This window comes from Salmo salar, chromosome ssa11, assembly GCF_905237065.1.
Source record: "Salmo salar chromosome ssa11, Ssal_v3.1, whole genome shotgun sequence".
Lineage (NCBI taxonomy): Eukaryota > Metazoa > Chordata > Actinopteri > Salmoniformes > Salmonidae > Salmo > Salmo salar.
In genome coordinates this window covers 5967420-5988404 of record NC_059452.1, presented here as the reverse complement: position 1 = coordinate 5988404, position 20985 = coordinate 5967420, and the positions used below count along the sequence as shown (strand labels likewise).

The window sequence follows — 20985 nt, the reverse complement described above, 5'->3', positions numbered from 1 at the left end:
CCTAAGGCTTCCACTAGATGTCAACAGTCTTTAGAAAGTTGTTTGAGGCTTTTGCGGTAAACACAGACCGAACGAGAAGAAAATCACATCAGTTCATTGCGCGCGTTAAGTGAGAAGGGACCTGTGTTCCAAAACGTTTTTCAAGACATAGCAATGGTCCAGTTGGAATATTACTGTTATAAAGGCCCTAAAGATTGATGCTATACAACGTTTGACATGTTTGAACGAACGTAAATATAACTTTTTTTTTTACTTTTCGTCGTGAGATTTTCCTCGCGCGTCCTACATTTTGAGTAGCTTACTGAACGCGCAAACAACATGGAGTTATTTGGACATAAATTATGAACTTTATCGAACAAAACAACATTTATTGTGGAACAGGGATTCCTGGAAGTGTCTTCTGATGAAGATTATTAAAGGTAAGTGAATATTTCTAATGCTATTTATGCATTTAGATGACTCTAAAATGGCGGGTATCTGTAATTGCCTGATGTTTTTTTCTGAGAGCAGTACTCAGATTATTGCAAAGTGTGCTTTCCCAGTAAAGTTATTTTGAAATCTGTCAATGCGGTTGCATTAAGGAGATGTTAATCTATAATTCTTTGAATAACAGTTTAATATTTTATCAACGTTTATAATGAGTATTTTTGTAAATGTAAAATGGATTTTTTAGATATAAATATGAACTTGATAGAACAAAAAATGCATGTATTGTCTAACATAATGTCCTAGGAGTGTCTCTGATGAAGATTGTCAAAGGTTAGTGTATAATTTTAGCTGGTTTTCTGCTTTTGGTGACGCTTGTCCTTGCATTGAAAATGGCTGTGTGTACTTTTTTGTCTATGTACTGTCCTAACATAATCTAACTTTATGCTTTCGCCGTAAAGCCTTTTTGAAATCGGACAACGTGGTTGGATTAACCTCTATGGGCAAGGTGGGACGCTATTTTACACCATTTTAAAGATAAACTTCTCGTTAAGGAGATGTTTATCTATAAAATGGTGTAAAATAGTTGTATGTTTGAGAAATTTGAATTATGACATTTTGTTGTTTTCGAATTTGGCGCTCTGATTTTTCACTGGCTGTTGAATAGTGTGCACGGTGGGTGGGACGCTAGCCTCAAAAGGTTAAATAAATAAGACCTACACCACTGAGTCTCAATAGCACATTACTCAACACTATTGAGACTCATGTCGCCTACGGTAGCCCTACAGTATATCGAAAAATATGACGTGACTCTACCGCCAATAATTACATATAGAGGATTGAAGGATTCTAAATTAAAACCAAAAGCCGCCTCATCGGTCTCCCGGTGGCGGCCGGCAAGGGTATCAAACTGCACGGGGAGCCTACTCCCGACTGTCACGTTGTACAGCGTCATATTTTCCATTCCATCCTATTGGAAACCCAGAGGGTTTTTCATTTTTCTTGGAATAGAAACACCATAATATTAATCTAATTAATTAAGCTAAATTTCTTAAAATCAGTTCCATATAGTATGTTCTTACAAAAAGGTTTTAAATTCTCTAGTACAGCCACTATTGAAGGCTATCAAATGCTTCTCAAAGATGCCCTCTGGTGTTCAAACTAGCAATAACTAGCATTAATTGTACCAGTGGTTGGCACTTAAATAATGTGCCATAGAATTCTGCGGCACCACGCAAGCTGTGCTGCAGTACACTGCAACTTTTAAAGGACAAACCACTTTGGGCTGTGTTTGCTGGGTGTGAGGTGCCCTTTCCACTGATCAACATAACTGCGCTGTGCATCTGTGCTGCTAATATTAATTGTGCTTATCACTGAAAGCTCCAAATGTCTCCAAAAATGATTGTCCAGTCCATTTAGTAGTCAGATTTTAGTTGCATGGTACATTTTGTCTCATTTTAGTCAACTGAAATTAATGTATTATTTGTTGTTGTTTAGTTATAGTTTTTTCTGGGTCTATTTAGTCAGTTATAGTCTCGTCAATTGCCACTGAAAAATAGGTGTTTGCCGAATATTTTTGTCACTATTTTTGTTGACGAAATTAACACTGTAAATGAGGCTGCAGTGCATGCACTTTCTAATCCTACAGTTACAAATAACAACAACTCCATTCAGAATATTTAGGAGCAGCCTATCTGTTGGCTGTTGGTCGTTGTAGCCTATCCTTCTCCTTTACCTTTTCATTCCGTCATTTTAATTCCATCTTCAATTGATTAGATATTTCCTAACTATTGCCACACACAGAGGCTCTATGACTATAGCCTATTGCCTGATTTACGACTGGCCAACAATGACAACAAGCCACATGTGCCACTCTTGTGAAAAGCAAGAGCATCAGCATAAATAGTAAAATACCTCACTCTCTACTGCAGTAGTCCCGTTCAGATCTGTATGGGTCCTTCCAGACAAGTCAGTTACAATTACGCATACCCGAGACTCATGACAACCATATCAGATCCAACCCAGACCCGTGACATTATTTAGAATTATGGATCCGGACTCGCTCGTGAACTCCTCTACAGTACACACCTCCCAACTGTACTGGGACCTGATAAACCCAGAGGGTGTCAAACTAATTTAGCTAACAATAGACCTCGATCCATCACTTTTGGAATTGTTTATGCTTCCTGACTGTCTAGCTGTCGTTTTTAGCTGACTGTTAGCAAGTTGGACAGAGTGAAGACACTATAAATGTAGGTCTATCTTCATTTCTTCTCAGTTCCGATTTTGTTTTAGTCATTTTAATGTTGATTAAGATTGTCGTCGTCCCCCACCCAAAAAAACAACAGCAAAGAGTTTGATTGTATGTGTGTGTGTGACAGAGTAGAAGTGTGTGTCGTTCTCTGTGTTCTTTCCCTGTCTTGACTTTATGAGGTAAGTGTGTGTGATGTTACAGTGGGAACCCAGATGTGAGTTTGTATGGAGATGGTTGTTTCATCTATGTGACTGTGGATGTCTTTCTGTATTTTCTTGCTTTGATTCTGTTTACTAGGTAGTAACCACTAACAAAGTAGGTGTGAGGTGGAGATGGGTGTATGTAAGAAAAGCTATATATTGTATGTGTGTGTACACATGCATGCATGTGTTTGTGTAAACACAGCGATGTGTTAATGTGAGTGCATTCTTGGATGAGCGTTGGCTCACATGTAGATGTGTGTGTTAGTCTTACACTGCAGGAGCAGAGGGAACAGTGTGTGTGTGTGGGTGTGTGAGATCGAGTGTGTGTGTGTTAGCCCTATAGCTTGCAGAAGCAGAGGGAGCAGAATGTGTTTTGGGAAAGGGGAAAGGGGGATACCTAGATCAGTTGTACAACTGAATGCCCTCAACTGAAATGTGTCTTCCGCATTCAACCCAATCCCTCTGAATCAGAGAGGTGTGGGGAGCTGCCTTAATGTGTGTGTGTGTGTGTGTGTGTGTGTGTGTGTGTGTGTGTGTGTGTGTGTGTGTGTGTGTGTGTGTGTGTGTGTGTGTGTGTGTGTGTTAGCCCTACCTTGCAGGAGCAGAGGGAGCAGCGGTCCAGGCTGAGGTTCCACTCCTGTCCGTTGTGTTTGAGGCCCTCCTCGTGAAGACAGTCTCCACTGCAGGCCGGTCCAGATGTGCACATACAGTCAAAACCACCCGGAAGGTTCACACACACACTGTTGTTCCAGCAGGTGTGTGTCTGTGTTGCGCACTCATCAACGTCTGAAACAGAGAATAGCTGTTTAACCTATCAAAAACAAGAATGTGTGACTTTTTTCGCTACACCATTTTCCCCTATACTTTATCTCCTACCTGTTCTTCCAGTGTTTAGTTTAGCTGTTGCAAATGCAACACAGGAGTGTGCCCAGAGATGGAGCATATCAACATGAATAAAACCCTGCAACAATGTTACAATATACGGAATGCACCTGAAATCTTTTTTTACCACCTTAACTATTAATTGCATTTTACCCAGTGACACCAGCGGCAGAGGGAAGAGAGAAAAAGGGTACGCTCTTACCGGAATTTATTGTAAGTGGGACACATTATTTGCATAAACTAAATTAGAGAGACACATACTGTAAAACATTTCATGGTGTTTCAACTAATTATTATTAAATAACTGGTTCCACGGCCTTTTTTTTGTTTACTACATTTTTCTGTCAAAGTGTCAAACGTGAATTTAAATGTTTTTATTGGTCCAAACTTAGCTCTAATTTAAAATGGCATGTTTGCTCAATTTATCTCATATGTTTATTCAACTAGAAATTATTATTATTTCTTAACGAAAAAAGCCTGTTGAACTAGTTACTAAATAAATGCTTAATTAGACAAAAAATCAAAAGATAGCAGACAAATGACAACACAAATTAAATACTTTTTTCCTCAACCTGTATTTTGCAACATGTCATTACCAAAGTAATTCTCAGCCAACACTATAAGAAAAATACTCTCAGGATGAAAAAAGTCAAGTGCTTAAAACCTCTTAGGGCTAGGGGGCAGTATTTTCACGGCCGGATGAAAAACTTACCCAATTTAAACAGGTTACTACTCTGTCCCAGAAACGAGAATATGCATATTATTAGTAGATTTGGATAGAAAACACTCTGAAGTTTCTAAAACTGTTTGAATGGTGTCTGTGAGTATAACAGAACTCATATGGCAGGCAAAAACTGGAGGAAAAGTCAAGCAGGAAGTGGGAAGTCTGGTGCTTGTAGTCCTTTCAAGTGATTGCCTTGACTGTATACAGTGACTTAGGGTTCATTTTGCACTTCCTAAAGCTTCCACTAGATGTCAGCAGTCTTTAGAACGGTGTTTGAAGATTCTATGGTGAATTTGAAGGGAATACCAGCTGTGGTAAACTGGTGTCCCATTATAAGGCAGGGGCTCAAGTCACGTGCAATGACTTGGGAGCGAGCTGAGTTCATATTCACTCCTAAATAGAACGGATAGGTCCGGTTGGAATTTTATTCAAGGTATATGATAAAAACAACCTAAAGATTGATTCTATACATCGTTTGACATGTTTCTACAAACTGTAGTATAACTTTTTTGACTTTTCGTCTGGACTAAGTAAGCACGCTCGTAGTGGATTTGGATAGTGAACCTAACGCGCGAACAAAATTGATTATTTGGAAATAAATATGAACTTTATCGAACATTTATTGTGGAGCTGGGATTCCTGGGAGTGCCTTCTGATGAAGATAATCAAAGGTAAGTGAATATTTATAATGTAATTTCTTAGTTTTATTGACTCCAAGAAGGCTAATTTCTGTTTGCTAGTTGTTAGTGTCATCTGGGCTGTACTCAGATTATTGCAAATTGTGCTTTCGCCATGAACCTTTTTTGAAATCTGACAAAGCGATTACATTTAGGAGAAGTGTATCTATCATTCTGTGCATAATACTTCTATATTGATCAATGTTTACGATGAGAATTTACGTACTATGTGTGCTCATTGTGCTCATTCACCGGAGGGTTTGGAGGGAAAACATATCTCAACATTACGCGCCAATGTAAAATGCTGTTTTTGGATCTAAATATGAACTTTATCGAGCAAAACATACATGTATTATGTAACATAATGTCCTAGGAGTGTCATCTGATGAAGATCGTTAAAGGTTAGTGCTTCATTTAGCTGTGTTTTGTTTTTTTGTGATGCATCTAGTTGCTTAATCTAACCACACTGTCCGATTTCAAAAAGGCTTTACAACGAAAGCAAAACATTAGATTATGTCAGCAGAGTACCCAGCCAGAAATAATCAGACACCCATTTTTCAAGCTAGCATATAATGTCACAAAAACACAGAAGACAGCTAAATGCAGCACTAACCTTTTATGATCTTCATCAGATGACACACCTAGGACATTGTTATACAAAACATGCATTTTTTGTTCAATCAAGTTCATATTTATATCAAAAACCAGCTTTTTACATTAGCATGTGACGTTCAGAAAAAGCATACCCCCGCAAACTTCCGGGGAATTTACTAACAATTTACTAAATTACTCACGATAAACGTTCACAAAAAGCATAACAATTATTTTAAGAATTATAGATACATTACTCCTCTATGCACTCGATATGTACGATTTTAAAATAGCTTTTCGGATGAAGCACATTTTTGCAATATTCTGAGTAGATAGCCCGGCATCACAGGGCTAGCTATTTAGACACCCGGCAAGTTTAGCCTTCACCAAAATCACATTTACTATAAGAAAAATGGTCTTACCTTTCCTGTTCTTCGTCAGAATGCACTCCCAGGACTTCTACTTCAATAACAAATGTTGGTTTGGTCCCAAATAATCCATCGTTATATCCGAATAGCGTCGTTTTGTTTGTGCGTTCTAGACACTATCCGAAATGGTAAATAACGGTCGCACGCATGGCGCATTTCGTGACAAAAAAATTCTAAATATTCCATTACCGTACTTCGAAGCATGTCAACCGCTGTTTAAAATCAATTTTTATGCCATTATTCTCGTAAAAAAGCGATAATATTCCGACCGGGAATCTGCAATTAGCTAAACAGCCGAAGGAAAATACTGCACGGGGTCGAATCGGGCACGCGCCTAATTCCATTGTCCTCTGATGGGCCACTTAGAAAAGGCAATAATATGTTTCAGCCTGAGGCTGCCTCGTCATCGTTCAGGTTTTTCCAGGGCTCTGAGAGCCTATTGGAGCCCTAGGAAATGTCACGTTACAGCTAAGATCCTGACTCTTCAATACACAGAAGCAAGAACAACAACACCTTGTCAGACAGGCCACTTCCTGAATGAAACCTTCTCAGGTTTTTGCCTGCCATAGGAGTTCTGTTATACTCACAGACACCATTCAAACAGTTTTAGAAACTTTAGGGTGTTTTCTATCCAAAGCCAATAATTATATGCATATTCTAGTTACTGGGCAGGAGTCGTAACCAGATTAAATCGGGTACGTTTTTTATCCGGATGTGAAAATACTGCCCCCTAGCCCAAAGAAATTAAAATGGTGTAAAATAGTCATATGTTTGAGAAATTGAAGTAATAGCATTTCTAAGGTATTTGAAAATCCCGCCACGGGATTACACTGGCTGTTGCGTAGGTGGGACGATTTAGCCCAGAGAGGTTAACCAGAAGTTTATCTTTAAAATGGTGTAAAATAGTTGATTGTTTGAGAAAATGTTATGAGATTTTAGCTGTTTAAAATTTGGCACTCTGATTTTCCACTGGCTGTTGTCAAAATCAATCCCGTTAACGGGATGAGAACGGGAAGGGGTCCCATAGAGGTTAAATCTAGACGTTCCGCTAGCGGAACACCTGCTCCAATATCCAATGATAGGCGTGGTGCGAAATACAAACTCCTCGAATGTTAAAAGCTGGTTTTTGATATAAATATGAACTTGATTGAACAAAACATGCATGTATTGTATAACATAATGTCCTAGGGTTGTCATCTGATGAAGATCATCAAAGGTTAGTGCTACATTTAGCTGTGGTTTGGGTTTATGTGACATTATATGCTAGCTTGAAAAATGGGTGTCTGATTATTTCTGGCTGGGTACTCTGCTGACATAATCTAATGTTTTGCTTTCGTTGTAAAGCCTTTCTGAAATCGGACAGTGTGGTTAGATTAACGAGAGTCTTGTCTTTAAAATGGTGTAAAATAGTCATATGTTTGAAAAATTGAAGTTTTTGCATTTTTGAGGAATTTGAATAACGCGCCAAGCGTCCCACCAAGTGTCCCACCTAGCCCATAGAGGTTAAGAGGTGGGGTTTCAGGTGTCTACGGAAGGTGGTGATTGACTCCGCTGTCCTGGCGTCGTAAGGGAGCTTATTCCACCATTGGGGTGCCAGAGCAGCGAACAGTTTTGACTGGGCCTAGCGGGAACTGTGCTTCCGCAAAGGTAGGGGAGCCAGCAGGCCAGAGGTGGATGAACGCAGTGCCCTTGTTTGGGTGTAGGGCCTGATCAGAGCATGAAGGTACGGAGGTGCCGTTCCCCTCACAGCTCCGTAGGCAAGCACCATGGTCTTGTAGCAGATGCGAGCTTCAACTGGAAGCCAGTGGAGTTTGCGGAGGAGCGGGGTGACGTGAGAGAACTTGGGAAGGTTGAACACCAGACGGGCTGCGGCGTTCTGGATGAGTTGTAGGGGTTTAATGGCACAGGCAGGGAGCCCCGCCAACAGGGAGTTGCAGTAATCCAGACGGGAGATGACAAGTGCCTGGATTAGGACCTGCGCCGCTTCCTGTGTAAGGCAGGGTCGTACTCTGCGAATGTTGTATAGCATGAACCTACAGGATCGAGTCACCGCCTTGATGTTAGCGGCAAATGACAGGGTGTTGTCCAGGGTCACGCCGAGGCTCTTAGCACTCTGGGAGGAGGACACAATGGAGTTGTCCATCGTGATTGCGAGATCATGGAAAGCGCAGTCCTTCCCCGGGAGGAAGAGCAGCTCCGTCTTGCCGAGGTTCAGCTTGAGGTGGTGATCCGTCATCCACACTGATATGTCTGCCAGACATGCAGAGATGCGATTTGCCACCTGGTTATCAGAAGGGGGAAAGGAGAAGATTAATTGTGTGTCGTCTTCGTAGCAATGATAGGAGAGACCATGTGAGGATATGACAGAGCCAAGTGACTTGGTGTATAGCGAGAATAGGAGAGGGCCTTGAACTGAGGCCTGGGGGAAACCAGTGGTGAGAGCACGTGGTGTGGAGGATTCTCGCCATGCCGCCTGGTAGGAGCGACCTGTCAGGTAGGACGCAATCCAAGAGTGAGCCGCGCCGGAGATACCCAACTCGGAGATGGTGGAGAGGAGGATCTGATGGTTCACAGTATCAAAGGCAGCAGATAGGTCTAGAAGGATGAGAGCAGAGGAGAGAGAGTTAGCTTTAGCAGTGCGGAGAGCCTCCGTGACACAGAGAAGAGCAGTCTCAGTTGAATGACCAGCAATGAAACCTGACTGATTTGGATCAAGAAGGTCATTCTGAGAGAGATAGCAGGAGAGCTGGCCAAGGACGGCATGTTCAAGAGTTTTGGAGAGAAAAGAAAGAAGGGATACTGGTCTGTAGTTGTTGACATCGGAGGGATCGAGTGTAGGTTTTTTGAGAAGGGGTGCAACTCTCGCTCTTTTGAAGACGGAAGGGACATAGCCAGCGGTCAAGGATGAGTTGATGAGCGAGGTGAGTTAAGGGAGAAAGTCTCCGGAAATGGTCTGGAGAAGAGAGGAGGGGATAGGGTCATCTTCAAATAATATTTTTGCAGGAATCTCCTTGCGAATGATTTTGCCGAAGATTGTATTTCCGCCGGCCTGGGCAACCTGAGCTTTTGCTATCTCATCCGACATGTTGCTAGACTTTGGTCTTTGTTGTTAGGCGGCCGGCCGTCACAAGACGCAAGATTTAATCTGGAGAGAGAGGGGAGAAAGAGGTCAAAGCATAGGGTAGGGCAATGTGAGCAGGACCAGCGGTGTCGTTTGACTTAACAAACGAGGATCGGATGTCGTCGACCTTCTTTTCAAAATGGTTGACGAAGTCAGCCGCAGAGAGGGAGGAGGGGGGGAGGGGGAGGGGGAGGAGGATTCAGGAGGGAGGAGAAGGTGGCAAAGAGCTTCCTAGGGTTAGAGGCAGATGCTTGGAAGTTAGAGTGGTAGAAAGTGGCTTTAGCAGCAGAAACAGAGGAGGAAAATGTAGAGAGGAGGGAGTGAAAAGATGGCAGGTCCGCAGGGAGGCAAATTTTCATCCATTTCCGCTCGGCTGCCCGGAGCCCTGTTCTGTGAGCTCGCAATGAGTCGTAAAGCCACGGAGCAGGAGGGGAGGACCGAGCCGGCCGGGAGGATAGGGGACATAGAGAGTCAAAGGATGCAGAAAGGGAGGAGAGGAGGGTTGAGGAGGCAGAATCAGGAGATTGGTTGGAGAAAGATTGAGCAGAGGGAAGAGATGATAGAATGGAAGAGGAGAGAGTAGCAGGAGAGAGAGGGTTGCGATGGAGCAATATCATCTGAGTAGGGGCAGAGTGAGTAGTGTTGGAGGAGAGCGAGAGGGAAAAGGATACAAGGTAGTGATCGGAGACTTGGAGGGGAGTTGCAGTGAGATTAGTAGAAGAACATTGTCTAGTGAAGATGAGGTCAAGCGTATTGCCTGCCTTGTGAGTAGCTGGGGACAGTGAGAGGGTGATGAGTTGGGATTATGGTTAATTGTTTGGCTTGCTAGCTAAAGTTACGTGTATGATCTTATTATTCGTATCTCAGAGCCATTTACTTGGCTAGCTATAGACTAATGTTAGCTAGCTAACATTGAACCTGGTTGGTTAGCTACCTGCAGATTCATGCAGGGTAGTAACGTCATGAGTTGGGATTATGGATCATTGTTTACCTAGCTAGCTAGCTAGCTACATGTCTTAATAAAATACTCCACTATGCAAGTAACCATTTCGGGTGCGTTCATAAATTAGCTTTACGAATGCTCAACACCTGTTGAATATGGCCATTGTCGGCAAAAAAAGCATAATTAAATTGTTGCCAGCAACACAGTTACAGTCACCAATGCTCTAGATAACACGAAAACAGCCTAACCAACTCTGCTAGGGCGAGTAAAATGGTCAGAGTTGGTTGTTCTCTCATTATGTGTCTGGACGTAGCTAGCAAGCTAGCCAATGTTAGCTTGGGTGCTTGACTCCGTTGTGAGGTCAAAACGTTTGAATCAAACCTACTCATCGGCCAGAGCGAATTTACAATGTGCACTCTGAATGCGGTGTGCGCTCTGAATGCGAAACGCTCTGAATTTACAACTTACAATCTGACAGCACAGTTACAGTCACCAACACTGGATAACTTAACAGCCTAACCTGCTCTGCTAGGGCGAGTAATGTTCAGTGAGCTGTACTCTCTCACTTAGATGTCTAGAAGTAGCTAGCAAGTTAGCTTGGGTGCTTGATTACTGTTGTTAGTACAGAACGCTCTGATCAACCCTTAAAGTGATGGGTGTGGTACATTGTGTATTTGATCTTTTTGTACCTCAGGTAAAAATACTGTAGCCTAACCGACACATACACACACAAGACAATATTGTTCATAATTAGGGGGCATCAGCCAGTACTGCATTTGTTTATTGGTCAATTTCAACTGTACTTCATTTGTGTAGTCCATACAGAAAGGTCATGGACGTCAGTGCAATAGATAGAGAGAGCGAATAGAGAAAGAAGGGGGAGGAGAGAGAGAGAGAAAAAGAGACACACAGACACGCATACACACACTCACATACACAGTGGAGAAAATTTTCTCCGTATTATCATAATCTTCATGCACAATCTGTTTATTAAAACCACCCCTCCCTGAAGCATATGGTTAGTAAATGTCTATTCAGATCCAGCTTGGCCAGGCTCCCAGTGTATAATTAAACCACACGCACGCCCACATACAAATGTACTGTAGGCCTGCGTCCTAAATAGCACCCTATTCCCTATATAATACACTACTTTTGAGAATAGAGTGCCATTTAGGACGCATCCTGACCTAGGAGGAAATGTTATACACTCACTCTGGGAGAAGAGAGGTGATAAGAGAAGTGGTGTACAGTAAGCAGATCCATACATACAGAATTTGGCAGACCCAGATGAGGACTTTATTATGTGGTATGTTGTGGTTTAGCTGGTAGAGCATGGCACTTGCAACATCAGGATTGTAAATTCAAGTCCCGTTGTGGTTGCCACCTATATATGCACACACTGTAAGTCACATTGGATAAAAGGCATATAACATTATTTATTTATTCACATATATTTGTTTGAACTTTTAATTATTCAGGGAAACCAAATTGAGACCAGTGTCTCATTTACAATGGTGCCCTGAGGACAAAAATGTAATCAATACAGCAACAACAAAAAGGTAAACAAAAACTACAAGACAGTTCTAAATACATTACAACAAGTTATAATAATCAAAAAACTCATTTAACAACAGAGTTGTAAACTGCCCTATCGGTACGTGGGAACCCAGATGTAATTTGTTTTGTAAGGTATTCCATAACTGTGGTGCATTAAAACCAAAGGGGATTTACCAAACTTTGTGGAGACAAGCGGTCCTCAAGAGTTAACCAACCCTGCGAACGGGTTTGGTATCTCATATTTTGATATTTCAACAGGGAAGTGAGGTATGTTGGAAGCTTGTGGAGCAGAGCTTTGTAAACAAGAAGGGAGTAATGAAGTGATCTACGGGACTTTAGCGAGGTCCAGCCGACCTTCCGATACAGGATGCAGTGATGAGTATTAAAACTGTCACCTGTAATAAAGTGAAGACGCTATGGTAGATGACATCCAAAGGTTAAAGAGTAGAGGCTGCTGCATTCTGGTAAATTGCGTCACCTTAGTCAAGAACTGGCAGGAAAGTTGACTATACAATCTGCATCCTGCTGTTCATGGAGAGGCAAGATCTATTTCTAAAAAAGAAACCCACTTTAAATCTTAGCTTTTAAGTAGCTCATCAGTATGTTTTTTATATGTTAGATCTTTATCAATTTGAACACCCAGATATTATCAGCTTGAACCTGCTCAATGAGAGAACCATCCATTGAGTGAATATGTAGCCCATCAGACATTTTTCTATGAATTAAAGAACATCTCGTTTTTAGTTTTACCAGCATTATGTACAAGTTTTAAATCAACAAGGGCTTTTTTTGTAATGTAACAAAATCAGATTGCAGTTCTATCATAGCTTGATCGACAGTCGGTGCAATGATATACATAACTGTATCGTATGCATACACATGAATATTACAGGATTTAACCCATCAGAGTCTAAACCCTGTCTAAGCCGAGGGTGGGGGAGTTCTAATAAGCTATAGTTGTCACGTGTGCTCCCTCTTCTGCCTCTAGGCCACCAGGCTGCTCGTTAGGGCACACACCTGTCACCAGTGTCAGGCACATAATGACATTTAAAAAAAATGTTTTACCTTTATTTAATTAGGCAAGTCAGTTAAGAACAAATTCTTATTTTCAATGATGGCCTAGGAACAGTGGGTTACTGCCTTGTTCAGGGGCAGAATGACAGATTTTTACCTTGTCAGCTCGGGGATTCGATCTTGCAACCTTTCACCTGCTGCCATTCACCTGGACTCCATCACCTCCTTGATAACCTGCCCTATTTATGTCACTCCCTTTGGTTTCTTCCCCAGTCATCATTGTTTCTGTTCATGTTCCATGTCGGTGCGCTGTTTGTGTTACGTGTTTGTTTCATTTATTTATTAAATGTATTCACTCCCTGAACTTGCTTCCCGACTCTCAGCGTACATTGATACAGAATGACGACTCACCAAAGGGAAGCACCAGGGGGTGTTTTTATTGTTAGTTTTTGTGTTGGGGGTGATGTCGGGTCCGGGTGTTGGAGCCGGAGCTACCTGGGAGGCCTCAGCTGGTTCGTCAGGTTTCTGCGCCTCAGCAGAGGCGACCAGTCCACTCCCGATCCCCGTGATCATTCCTGTGTTTGGTGTCCTGCGTCTGGAGCCGAACGCGTTGGGGAGGTGGTACAGTCACGTATTCTCTCTCTCTGGTGCTCTAAGTCGTCATGCACTCGCACCTAAGCCGGATCAACAGGTCTACGCGCCTTAGCAGAGGTGACCGGTCCGCTCCTGATCCCCGGGATCGTCATCTTGGTCGGTGTCCTGCGGCTGGAGCCACGCGTCGGGGAGGGGGTACTGTCACGTATGCTCCCTCTCTGGCCTCTAGGTCAATAGGCTGCTCGTTAGGGTGCACACCTGTCACCAGCGTTAGGTGCATAATGCCATTCACCAGGACTCCATCACCTCCTTGATTACCTGCCCTATATATGACACTCCCTATGGTTTCTTCCCCATTCATTAATGTTTCTGTTCATGTTCCATGTTGGTGTGCTGTTTGTGTTACGTGTTTGATTCATTTATTTATTAAATGTATTCACTCCCTGAACTTGCTTCCCGACTCTCAGCGTACATCGTTACAATTGTTTTAAAAAGGTCATACCAAGGATAATTTTGCTATTTGATTTAGAATTGTAAGACTCATTGAAGTATCCAAAAAATATATAAAAAATGTATTTGCAGAATTTCTTGGGGGGGCCTTACTGCTATTAGCTCATACAAACGCACTGAATAACAGATTCACTTCATGGAACAACAGATAGTCCCCAAAAATATATCTGAGAGATTCAAGAAAGATCAGTTAACATGTTATATTATGTATTTAACCCCTTATTTTTGGCACTAGATAGTCTAAGCCCCCCCACAGGTTTAGACTATCTAGTGGAATTGTTCTAAGGTCATACCAAGGATCATTTAGCGATTTGATTTTGATCAGGAAACATGTTTATATATCTTTTTTATGTTCGAGCATGCTACCTCCACATGGGCAATGGGTACAGTACATTCTCAGAGAGTATAATATGACTCAACAGTCACTGTCCTCTGCTATTCATTTCAGAAATAGAGAATGGACATTGGGATATTTACGCTGCCTATCATAGAGTATACCCTACTCCCTACTGTATCTATATGGGTGACGCATACATCTCAAACAGTAAGAAACAAAGTTCCCCTCTCAGGAAAAATAAAGTTATTCTAATATAAACTAAAGAGATATTCTGCACTAATTAACAGCATTCCGTAGTACATTTTAGAGATAGTGATGTTCTCCTGTGTATTCCTGACCATTGTATAGGGAGAGGTATAGGCAGAAATCATGCTCTTCTCATTGTAACAGAGATTGTGATTCACTATGTCAGCTGCTGTTATGCACTAAACACTATTTTACATTGATTTCTATAGACATGAATATTGTACAGTATGTTGTACTGTCATTGATTGTTACTCTGTGTCTACTATTTGTTTATGACTGCTGTGCTCATGATGTGCAAATCAATTTCCATTTGTTCACTAATTAATTCAGACTACACTTCAAAAGGCTGCAACATGCAGCAGATAAAATGCTGCATAGCCATGTTATCAGACCCCTCCCCTGTAATATGTGACAATTAGCTTTTATCCAAAGCGACTTACAGCTTTACCAACTGAGCTACAGAAGACCAAGATGGACAGGAGCAGTAGCGATGGAGACGATCAACAGAAGTGGAATATAATGACTGCACACTAACCGATGCAGGAGCTCCCGTGAATCAGGTAGGAGCCATTGTCATGGAAACCGTTCCTGCACTCACAGTGGTACCAGCCCGGCAGGTTGACACAGCGGGAGTGATTGTGGCACTGGATCAGGCCCTCCGCACACTCGTCAATGTCTGGGGGAAACACACAGTATATCTGATGCCATCAACATTATTTTTCACAAAGAGCCTATGAATTCCTTAATCTATATGCAATTCTATAACATGTGCACTCAAGGCAATCCTAACTGTCTCCTGATTGTTACAATCAGTGTTGACCGGTCATTCAGGGCAGGTGGGGCAGAGCCTGTTTTGAGCCCCACCTTTTTAGCTACAGAAAATATATTGTTGGGTTGCCTGTTTTGCATGTTATTTTGGCAATAATACGTGTCACAAATCAGTTTCGCAAACAATGTAAAAAAATAAATAAAATGTATTTCTTGAATAAGGCAGCTCCAAAATGCAGGTATTTCATTCTAGCTCAGTGCTTTCTGTGGTGGTGGGGCAGCCAGTGGAAAATATGGAGCGTTGGGGTTGGTAATGTTCTCTAGTTACGCCGTAATTGGCTCAGTGTTCTGTCACTCGCGGGGACACTACATCACCGCATAATCAAATTTTATTTGTCACATGCGCTGAATACAAGAGGTGAACCTTACAACCTTACACTGACATGCTTACTTACAAGCCTTTAACCAACAATGCAGTGAAGAAAAGGCCTAAAAAAAGTAAGAGATAAGAATAACAAATAATTAAAGAGCAGCAGTAAATAACAATTGAGGTAATATCTACAGGGAGAGTTCGAAAATTCAAGCCCCTTGGGCGCTGCCATGGATTTACATTAGAAATGCCCATCCAAGAAGGCTCAAGGTCATTGGCCAAAGATAAAATTATGTTAAATCCCGTTATATCTACCGTAGCTTTGATCTACCGTAGCTTTGATTGGACTGTCAACATCATACTTTCAAAATCTTAGCTAGCAAGCAAGACAAATAGTTATCATTATGAATCAAGTCGACAATCTACTGGCAAATCCTTTTCAATCCTCGTCATATCAAGAGAAATGATAGATAAAACGTATTGATGCTGCTCGGTCATTGGACTTAACCTGTTATGGCTAGGGGGCAGTATTTTCACGGCTGGATAAAAAACGTACCCGATTTAATCTGGTTACTACTCCTGCCCAGTAACTAGAATATGCATATAATTATTGGCTTTGGATAGAAAACACTCCAAAGTTTCTAAAACTGTTTGAATGGTGTCTGTGAGTATAACAGAACTCAAATGGCAGGTCAAAACCTGAGAGATTCCTTTACAGGAAGTGGCCTGTCTGACAATTTCTTGAACTTCTTTGCCATCTCATTCAATTACAAAGGATCTCTGCTCTAACGTGACACTTCCTACGTCTTCCATAGGCTCTCAGAGCCCGGGAAAAAACAGAATGTCGTCATCCCAGCCCCAGGCTGAAACACATTATCGCCTTTCTCAAGTGGCCGATCAAGGGACTGTGGGCTTAGGCGCTTGCCCTGGCCGCCCCCGTCTTTGTGATTTTTCCTCTGTTTGCCGAAAAGGAGATTCCCGGTCGGAATATTATCTATTTTTTACGAGATAAATTGCATAAAAATTGATTTTAAACAGCGGTTGACATGCTTCGAAGTACGGTAATGGAATATTTAGCAATTTTTTGTCACGAATTGCGCCATGCGCACGACCCTGATATACCATTTCGGATAGTTTCTGGAACGCACGAACAAAACGCCGCTATTCGGATATAACGATGGATTATTTGGGACCAAACCAACATTTGTTATTGAAGTAGCAGTCCTGGGAGTGCATTCTGACGAAGACAACAAAGGTAATAACATTTTTGTAATAGTAAATCTGATTTTGGTGAAGGCTAAACTTGCCAGGTGTCTAAATAGCTAGCCCGTGATGGCTGGGCTATGTACTTAGAATATTGCAAAATGTGCTTTCACCAAAAAGCTATTTTAAAATCGGACATATCGAGTGCATAGAGGAGTTCTGTATCTATAATTCTTAAAATAATTGTTATGCTTTTTGTGAACGTTTATCGTGAGTAATTTAGTAAATTGTTAGTAAGTTCCCCGGAAGTTTGCGGGAGGTATGCTAGTTCTGAATGTCACATGCTAATGTAAAAAGCTGTTTTTTGATATAAATATGAACTTGATTGAACAAAACATGCATGTATTGTATAACATAATGTCCTAGGTGTGTCATCTGATGAAGATCATCAAAGGTTAGTGCTGCATTTAGCTGTCTTCTGGGTTTTTGTGACATTATATGCTAGCTTGAAAAATGGGTGTCTGATTATTTCTGGCTGGGTACTCTGCTGACATAATCTAATGTTTTGCTTTCGCTGTAAAGCCTTTTTGAAATCGGACAGTGTGGTTAGATAAAGGAGAGTCTTGTCTTTAAAATGCTGTGAAATAGTCATATGTTTGAAAAATTGAAGTTTTTGTATTTTTGAGGAATTTGTAATTCGCGCCACGCCTATCATTGGAAATTGGAGCAGGTGTTCCGCTAGCGGAACGTCTAGATGTAAGAGGTTAACGGTCTCTTTTCAAAGCTTAAAATAATAAACATTCACATGCAACACCATGGGCCAGAAAAGGTTGAATACATTGGCCATGCGGTCAATCCAGCATGACTTCAAAACAACTGTAAACTTGAAACTGAGAAATCTCAGACTTTGGAAGATGTTTTGCTCTGACTGGGAAAATACGTGTGGAACGGTCATCTAACTCGGAATTCCAAGTCAGGAATTCAGTCCTCTTTCTAGTGCTCTGACCTGAAGATCACTGATGTCATGATCTCCTTCCTAGCATACGTCATCGCTGCAGGGAATATTCAGATGGATCCTGACAAGGTGAGAGAGGTGGTGGATTGGCCTCAACCCACATCCAGAGTGCAGTTGGGGTTTTCTTGGGGTTTGCTAACTTCTACCGTCGTTTCGTCCGGGGTTACAGCACCCTTTCCTCCCCTCTTTCTGCACTCACCTCTTCAAAGGTTCCGTTCATATGGTCTCCAGCAGCTGATCTGGTGTTCTCAGAACTCAAGCAGCGATTCACTACAGCTCCCAACTTAATCCATCCATACCTGTCCCGTCAGTTTGTGGTGGAGGTCGACGCCTTGGACGTCGGAGTGGGGGCTGTCCTGTCCCAGCGTCCAGCCCAGGACCAAAAGCTGCATCCCTGCTGAGAGAAACTATTACGTGGGAAATCGAGAATTACTCGCAGTTAAGATGGAGCTGGAGGAGTGGAGGCACTGGTTAGAAGGGGCGGAACATCCGTTCTTGGTGTGGACGGACCATAGGAAACCCAAGCGCCTCAACTCCAGGCAGGCGAGATGGGCCCTGTTATTCACTCATTTCCATTTCACTATCTCCTACCGCCCGGGGTCCAAGAATGTGAAGCCTGATGCACTCTCACGTCTGTACAGTCTCACTACTACACCATCGGACCCCGAGATCATCCTCCCTACTTTCTGTCTAGCGGCTGATATCATCTGGGGAATAGAGTCTGGTCTGCAAGGCGCAGTGTTTCCAGCCGGACCCTGGGGGGGCTAACCAGATGTTTGTCTCGGACTCTGACCATGCTCCGGTCCTGAAATGGGCACATTCCTCGAGGCTCACCTGTCATCCTGGCTCCCGTCGGAACTTGGATTTTGTCCAACAACGCTTGGTGGCCCACCATGGTTCCTGATGTTTCCGCGTTCGTTGCCCCCTGCACTGTGTGCGCAGAACAAGACTCCGCGGCAAGCTTTGGCTGGCCTCCTTTAACCACTCCCTGTTTCTCACTGCCACTCGTCCCATATATCCTTGGACTTCATCACGGGTCTCCCTCTGTCAGATGGCAACACCACCATCCTTACGGTGGTGGATAGGTTTTCCAAAGCTGTCCATTTTATCCCCCTTCCTAAGTTGCCCTCAGCTAAGAAGACGGCCCAACTTATGATGCAGCATGTCTTCCGGATCCATGGACTTCCGGTCAACATGGTCTCCGATCATGGCCTCAGTTCTCATCCCGGTTTTGGAAGGCGTTCTGCATCCTCACTGGGTTGTCGGCTAGCCTGTCCTCTGGTTTTCAACCCCAGTCTAACGGCCAGTCGGAGCGAGCAAATCAGGACCTGGAGACGACTCTACGTTGCCTCGTCTCCACCAATCCCACCATCTGGATCCTGCAACTTGTGTGGGTGGAATATGCCCACAACACCCTTCCCTGTTCTGCTACTGGTCTCTCGCCTTTTGAGTGTTCCCTGCGATATCAGACCCCACTCTTCCCGGAGGAAGAGGTCAGCGTTCCTTCTGCCCAGATGTTCATCCGTCACTGTCGCCATACCTGGAAGAGAGCCCGGGCCGCTCTTCTCAAGACCACCTCCAGGTATCAACGACAGGCGGACCGCCACCGGACCCTTTTTTCCCACTACCGTCTTGGGCAGAGGGTATGGCTTTCCACTCGGGATCTGCCCCTCCAGGTGGAGTCCTGCAAACTTTCCCCCCATTTAATCAGCCCTTTCCCCATCTCTAAGGTCCTTAGCCCCTTTGCTGTTCGCCTTCTGTTGCCATGCATCCTCCGTATACGTACATCCCACTTTCCATGTATCTAGAATTAAACTCCTGTCTCACAGCCCTTTTTCTCCTGTTTCCAGGCCCATCCCTCTCTCCCGTCTCATTGACGGCCATTTGCGTACACAGTGAGGTGCCTCCTGTGTGTTCAACCTCAAGTCAGGGGATTCCAGTACCTCGTTGACTAGAGGAGAGGTGTTGGGTCCCCGCCAGGAATATCCTGGATCCAGCCCTCATCGTAGAAAATTGTAAAAATAAAGAAACTCTTGAATGAGTAGGTGTCCAAACTTTTGACTGGTACTGTATATTTTAAAAAAAGGCAGTAAATAAGGTTGAATGAACTGTTTCTCTGGCAGACAAGGCTCCACTGATAGCCAGGTGTAGCGGTGGTAAGGATTCACTACATGATGCTGAAAAGAAAGCTCTGCTTTTGGGACAGCTTTATCTTAGTTTTTTTCCCCACCTAGATTTACATTCTAAAATCACGATTGGTTACAATAGATGTGTACTACTGGATTGTCAATGTCTGTATAGGCCTGTTATCACCAAATAATTCTCTAAAATAAAAAATAGCATTTAAAAAAATAATCTGCTAAAGTTTCTGTAGGAACTACACAGTGTTTATGCTAGCTACACCCAGCTCTGCTGTGAGGGTGTATGGGGCTTTTGTAGGAATCACACAGTGCTTATGCTAGCTAGACCCATCTCTGCTGTGAGTGTGTACGGGGCTGAGAATGACTGGCTGGCAACAAGCATATCTCCTGTCCCATTTGAGCTACAGTCATGACATTTTGTATATATATGCATCTCTTCACGTGTAATCTAATGTAGCATGTGTAAAAGAAACTGAAACTAGATCCCCTACATGCTGGTCTTGATGAGAAGAAAAATAACTGTCAGGGGAGGTTCTCATCTGCACTGTTTAACCAATCCAGTAAATGTGGAGGAGGAGTTAAGATGGAGTGTCGCCTTGTTAACATCCAAAAGCAGAAGTCACATCACAGGCTCTCTTTCCATTTCCCCTGAAAACCGGAACAGAGGCTACCTCATGAGCAACAAGTTTCCCATAAGAACCTATAAGCTCGGCCCATTACATGTTCCGCAAATTATACATTTTGTCCCCCACCAAACTGTGGACAATAATATCTCCTGTCCCTTTGGAGCTAGTCATTAAATATTTTCTCTGTCATTAATCCAGGCAACATAAATTTGAAAAGTTGTAACTAATTTGCCCAAGGGTGGGCACTGGATCATTTGTGGAAGACAATTCTTTCCACAACACTGCGATCATGTCATCTCAAGAGCTTCATTAAGGGTATGAATAGACCGGTAACATACACGTTGGCACTTTATCA

The 20985-nt window shown here is 42.7% G+C and overlaps 1 protein-coding gene across 1 annotated transcript in view; it reads right to left on the bottom strand.

The window, feature by feature from the left end:
- The window catches only part of LOC106561902 (protein kinase C-binding protein NELL1), a 502584-nt gene that overhangs the window by 19441 nt on the left and 462158 nt on the right, over positions 1-20985 (bottom strand). The window contains exons 16-17 of the mRNA XM_014126233.1: positions 15043-15183; positions 3476-3669 (exon numbers count right to left, since the gene is read on the bottom strand). Coding sequence (XP_013981708.1) covers positions 3476-3669; positions 15043-15183 — 335 coding nt within the window. The remainder of the gene's footprint in view (positions 1-3475; positions 3670-15042; positions 15184-20985) is intronic.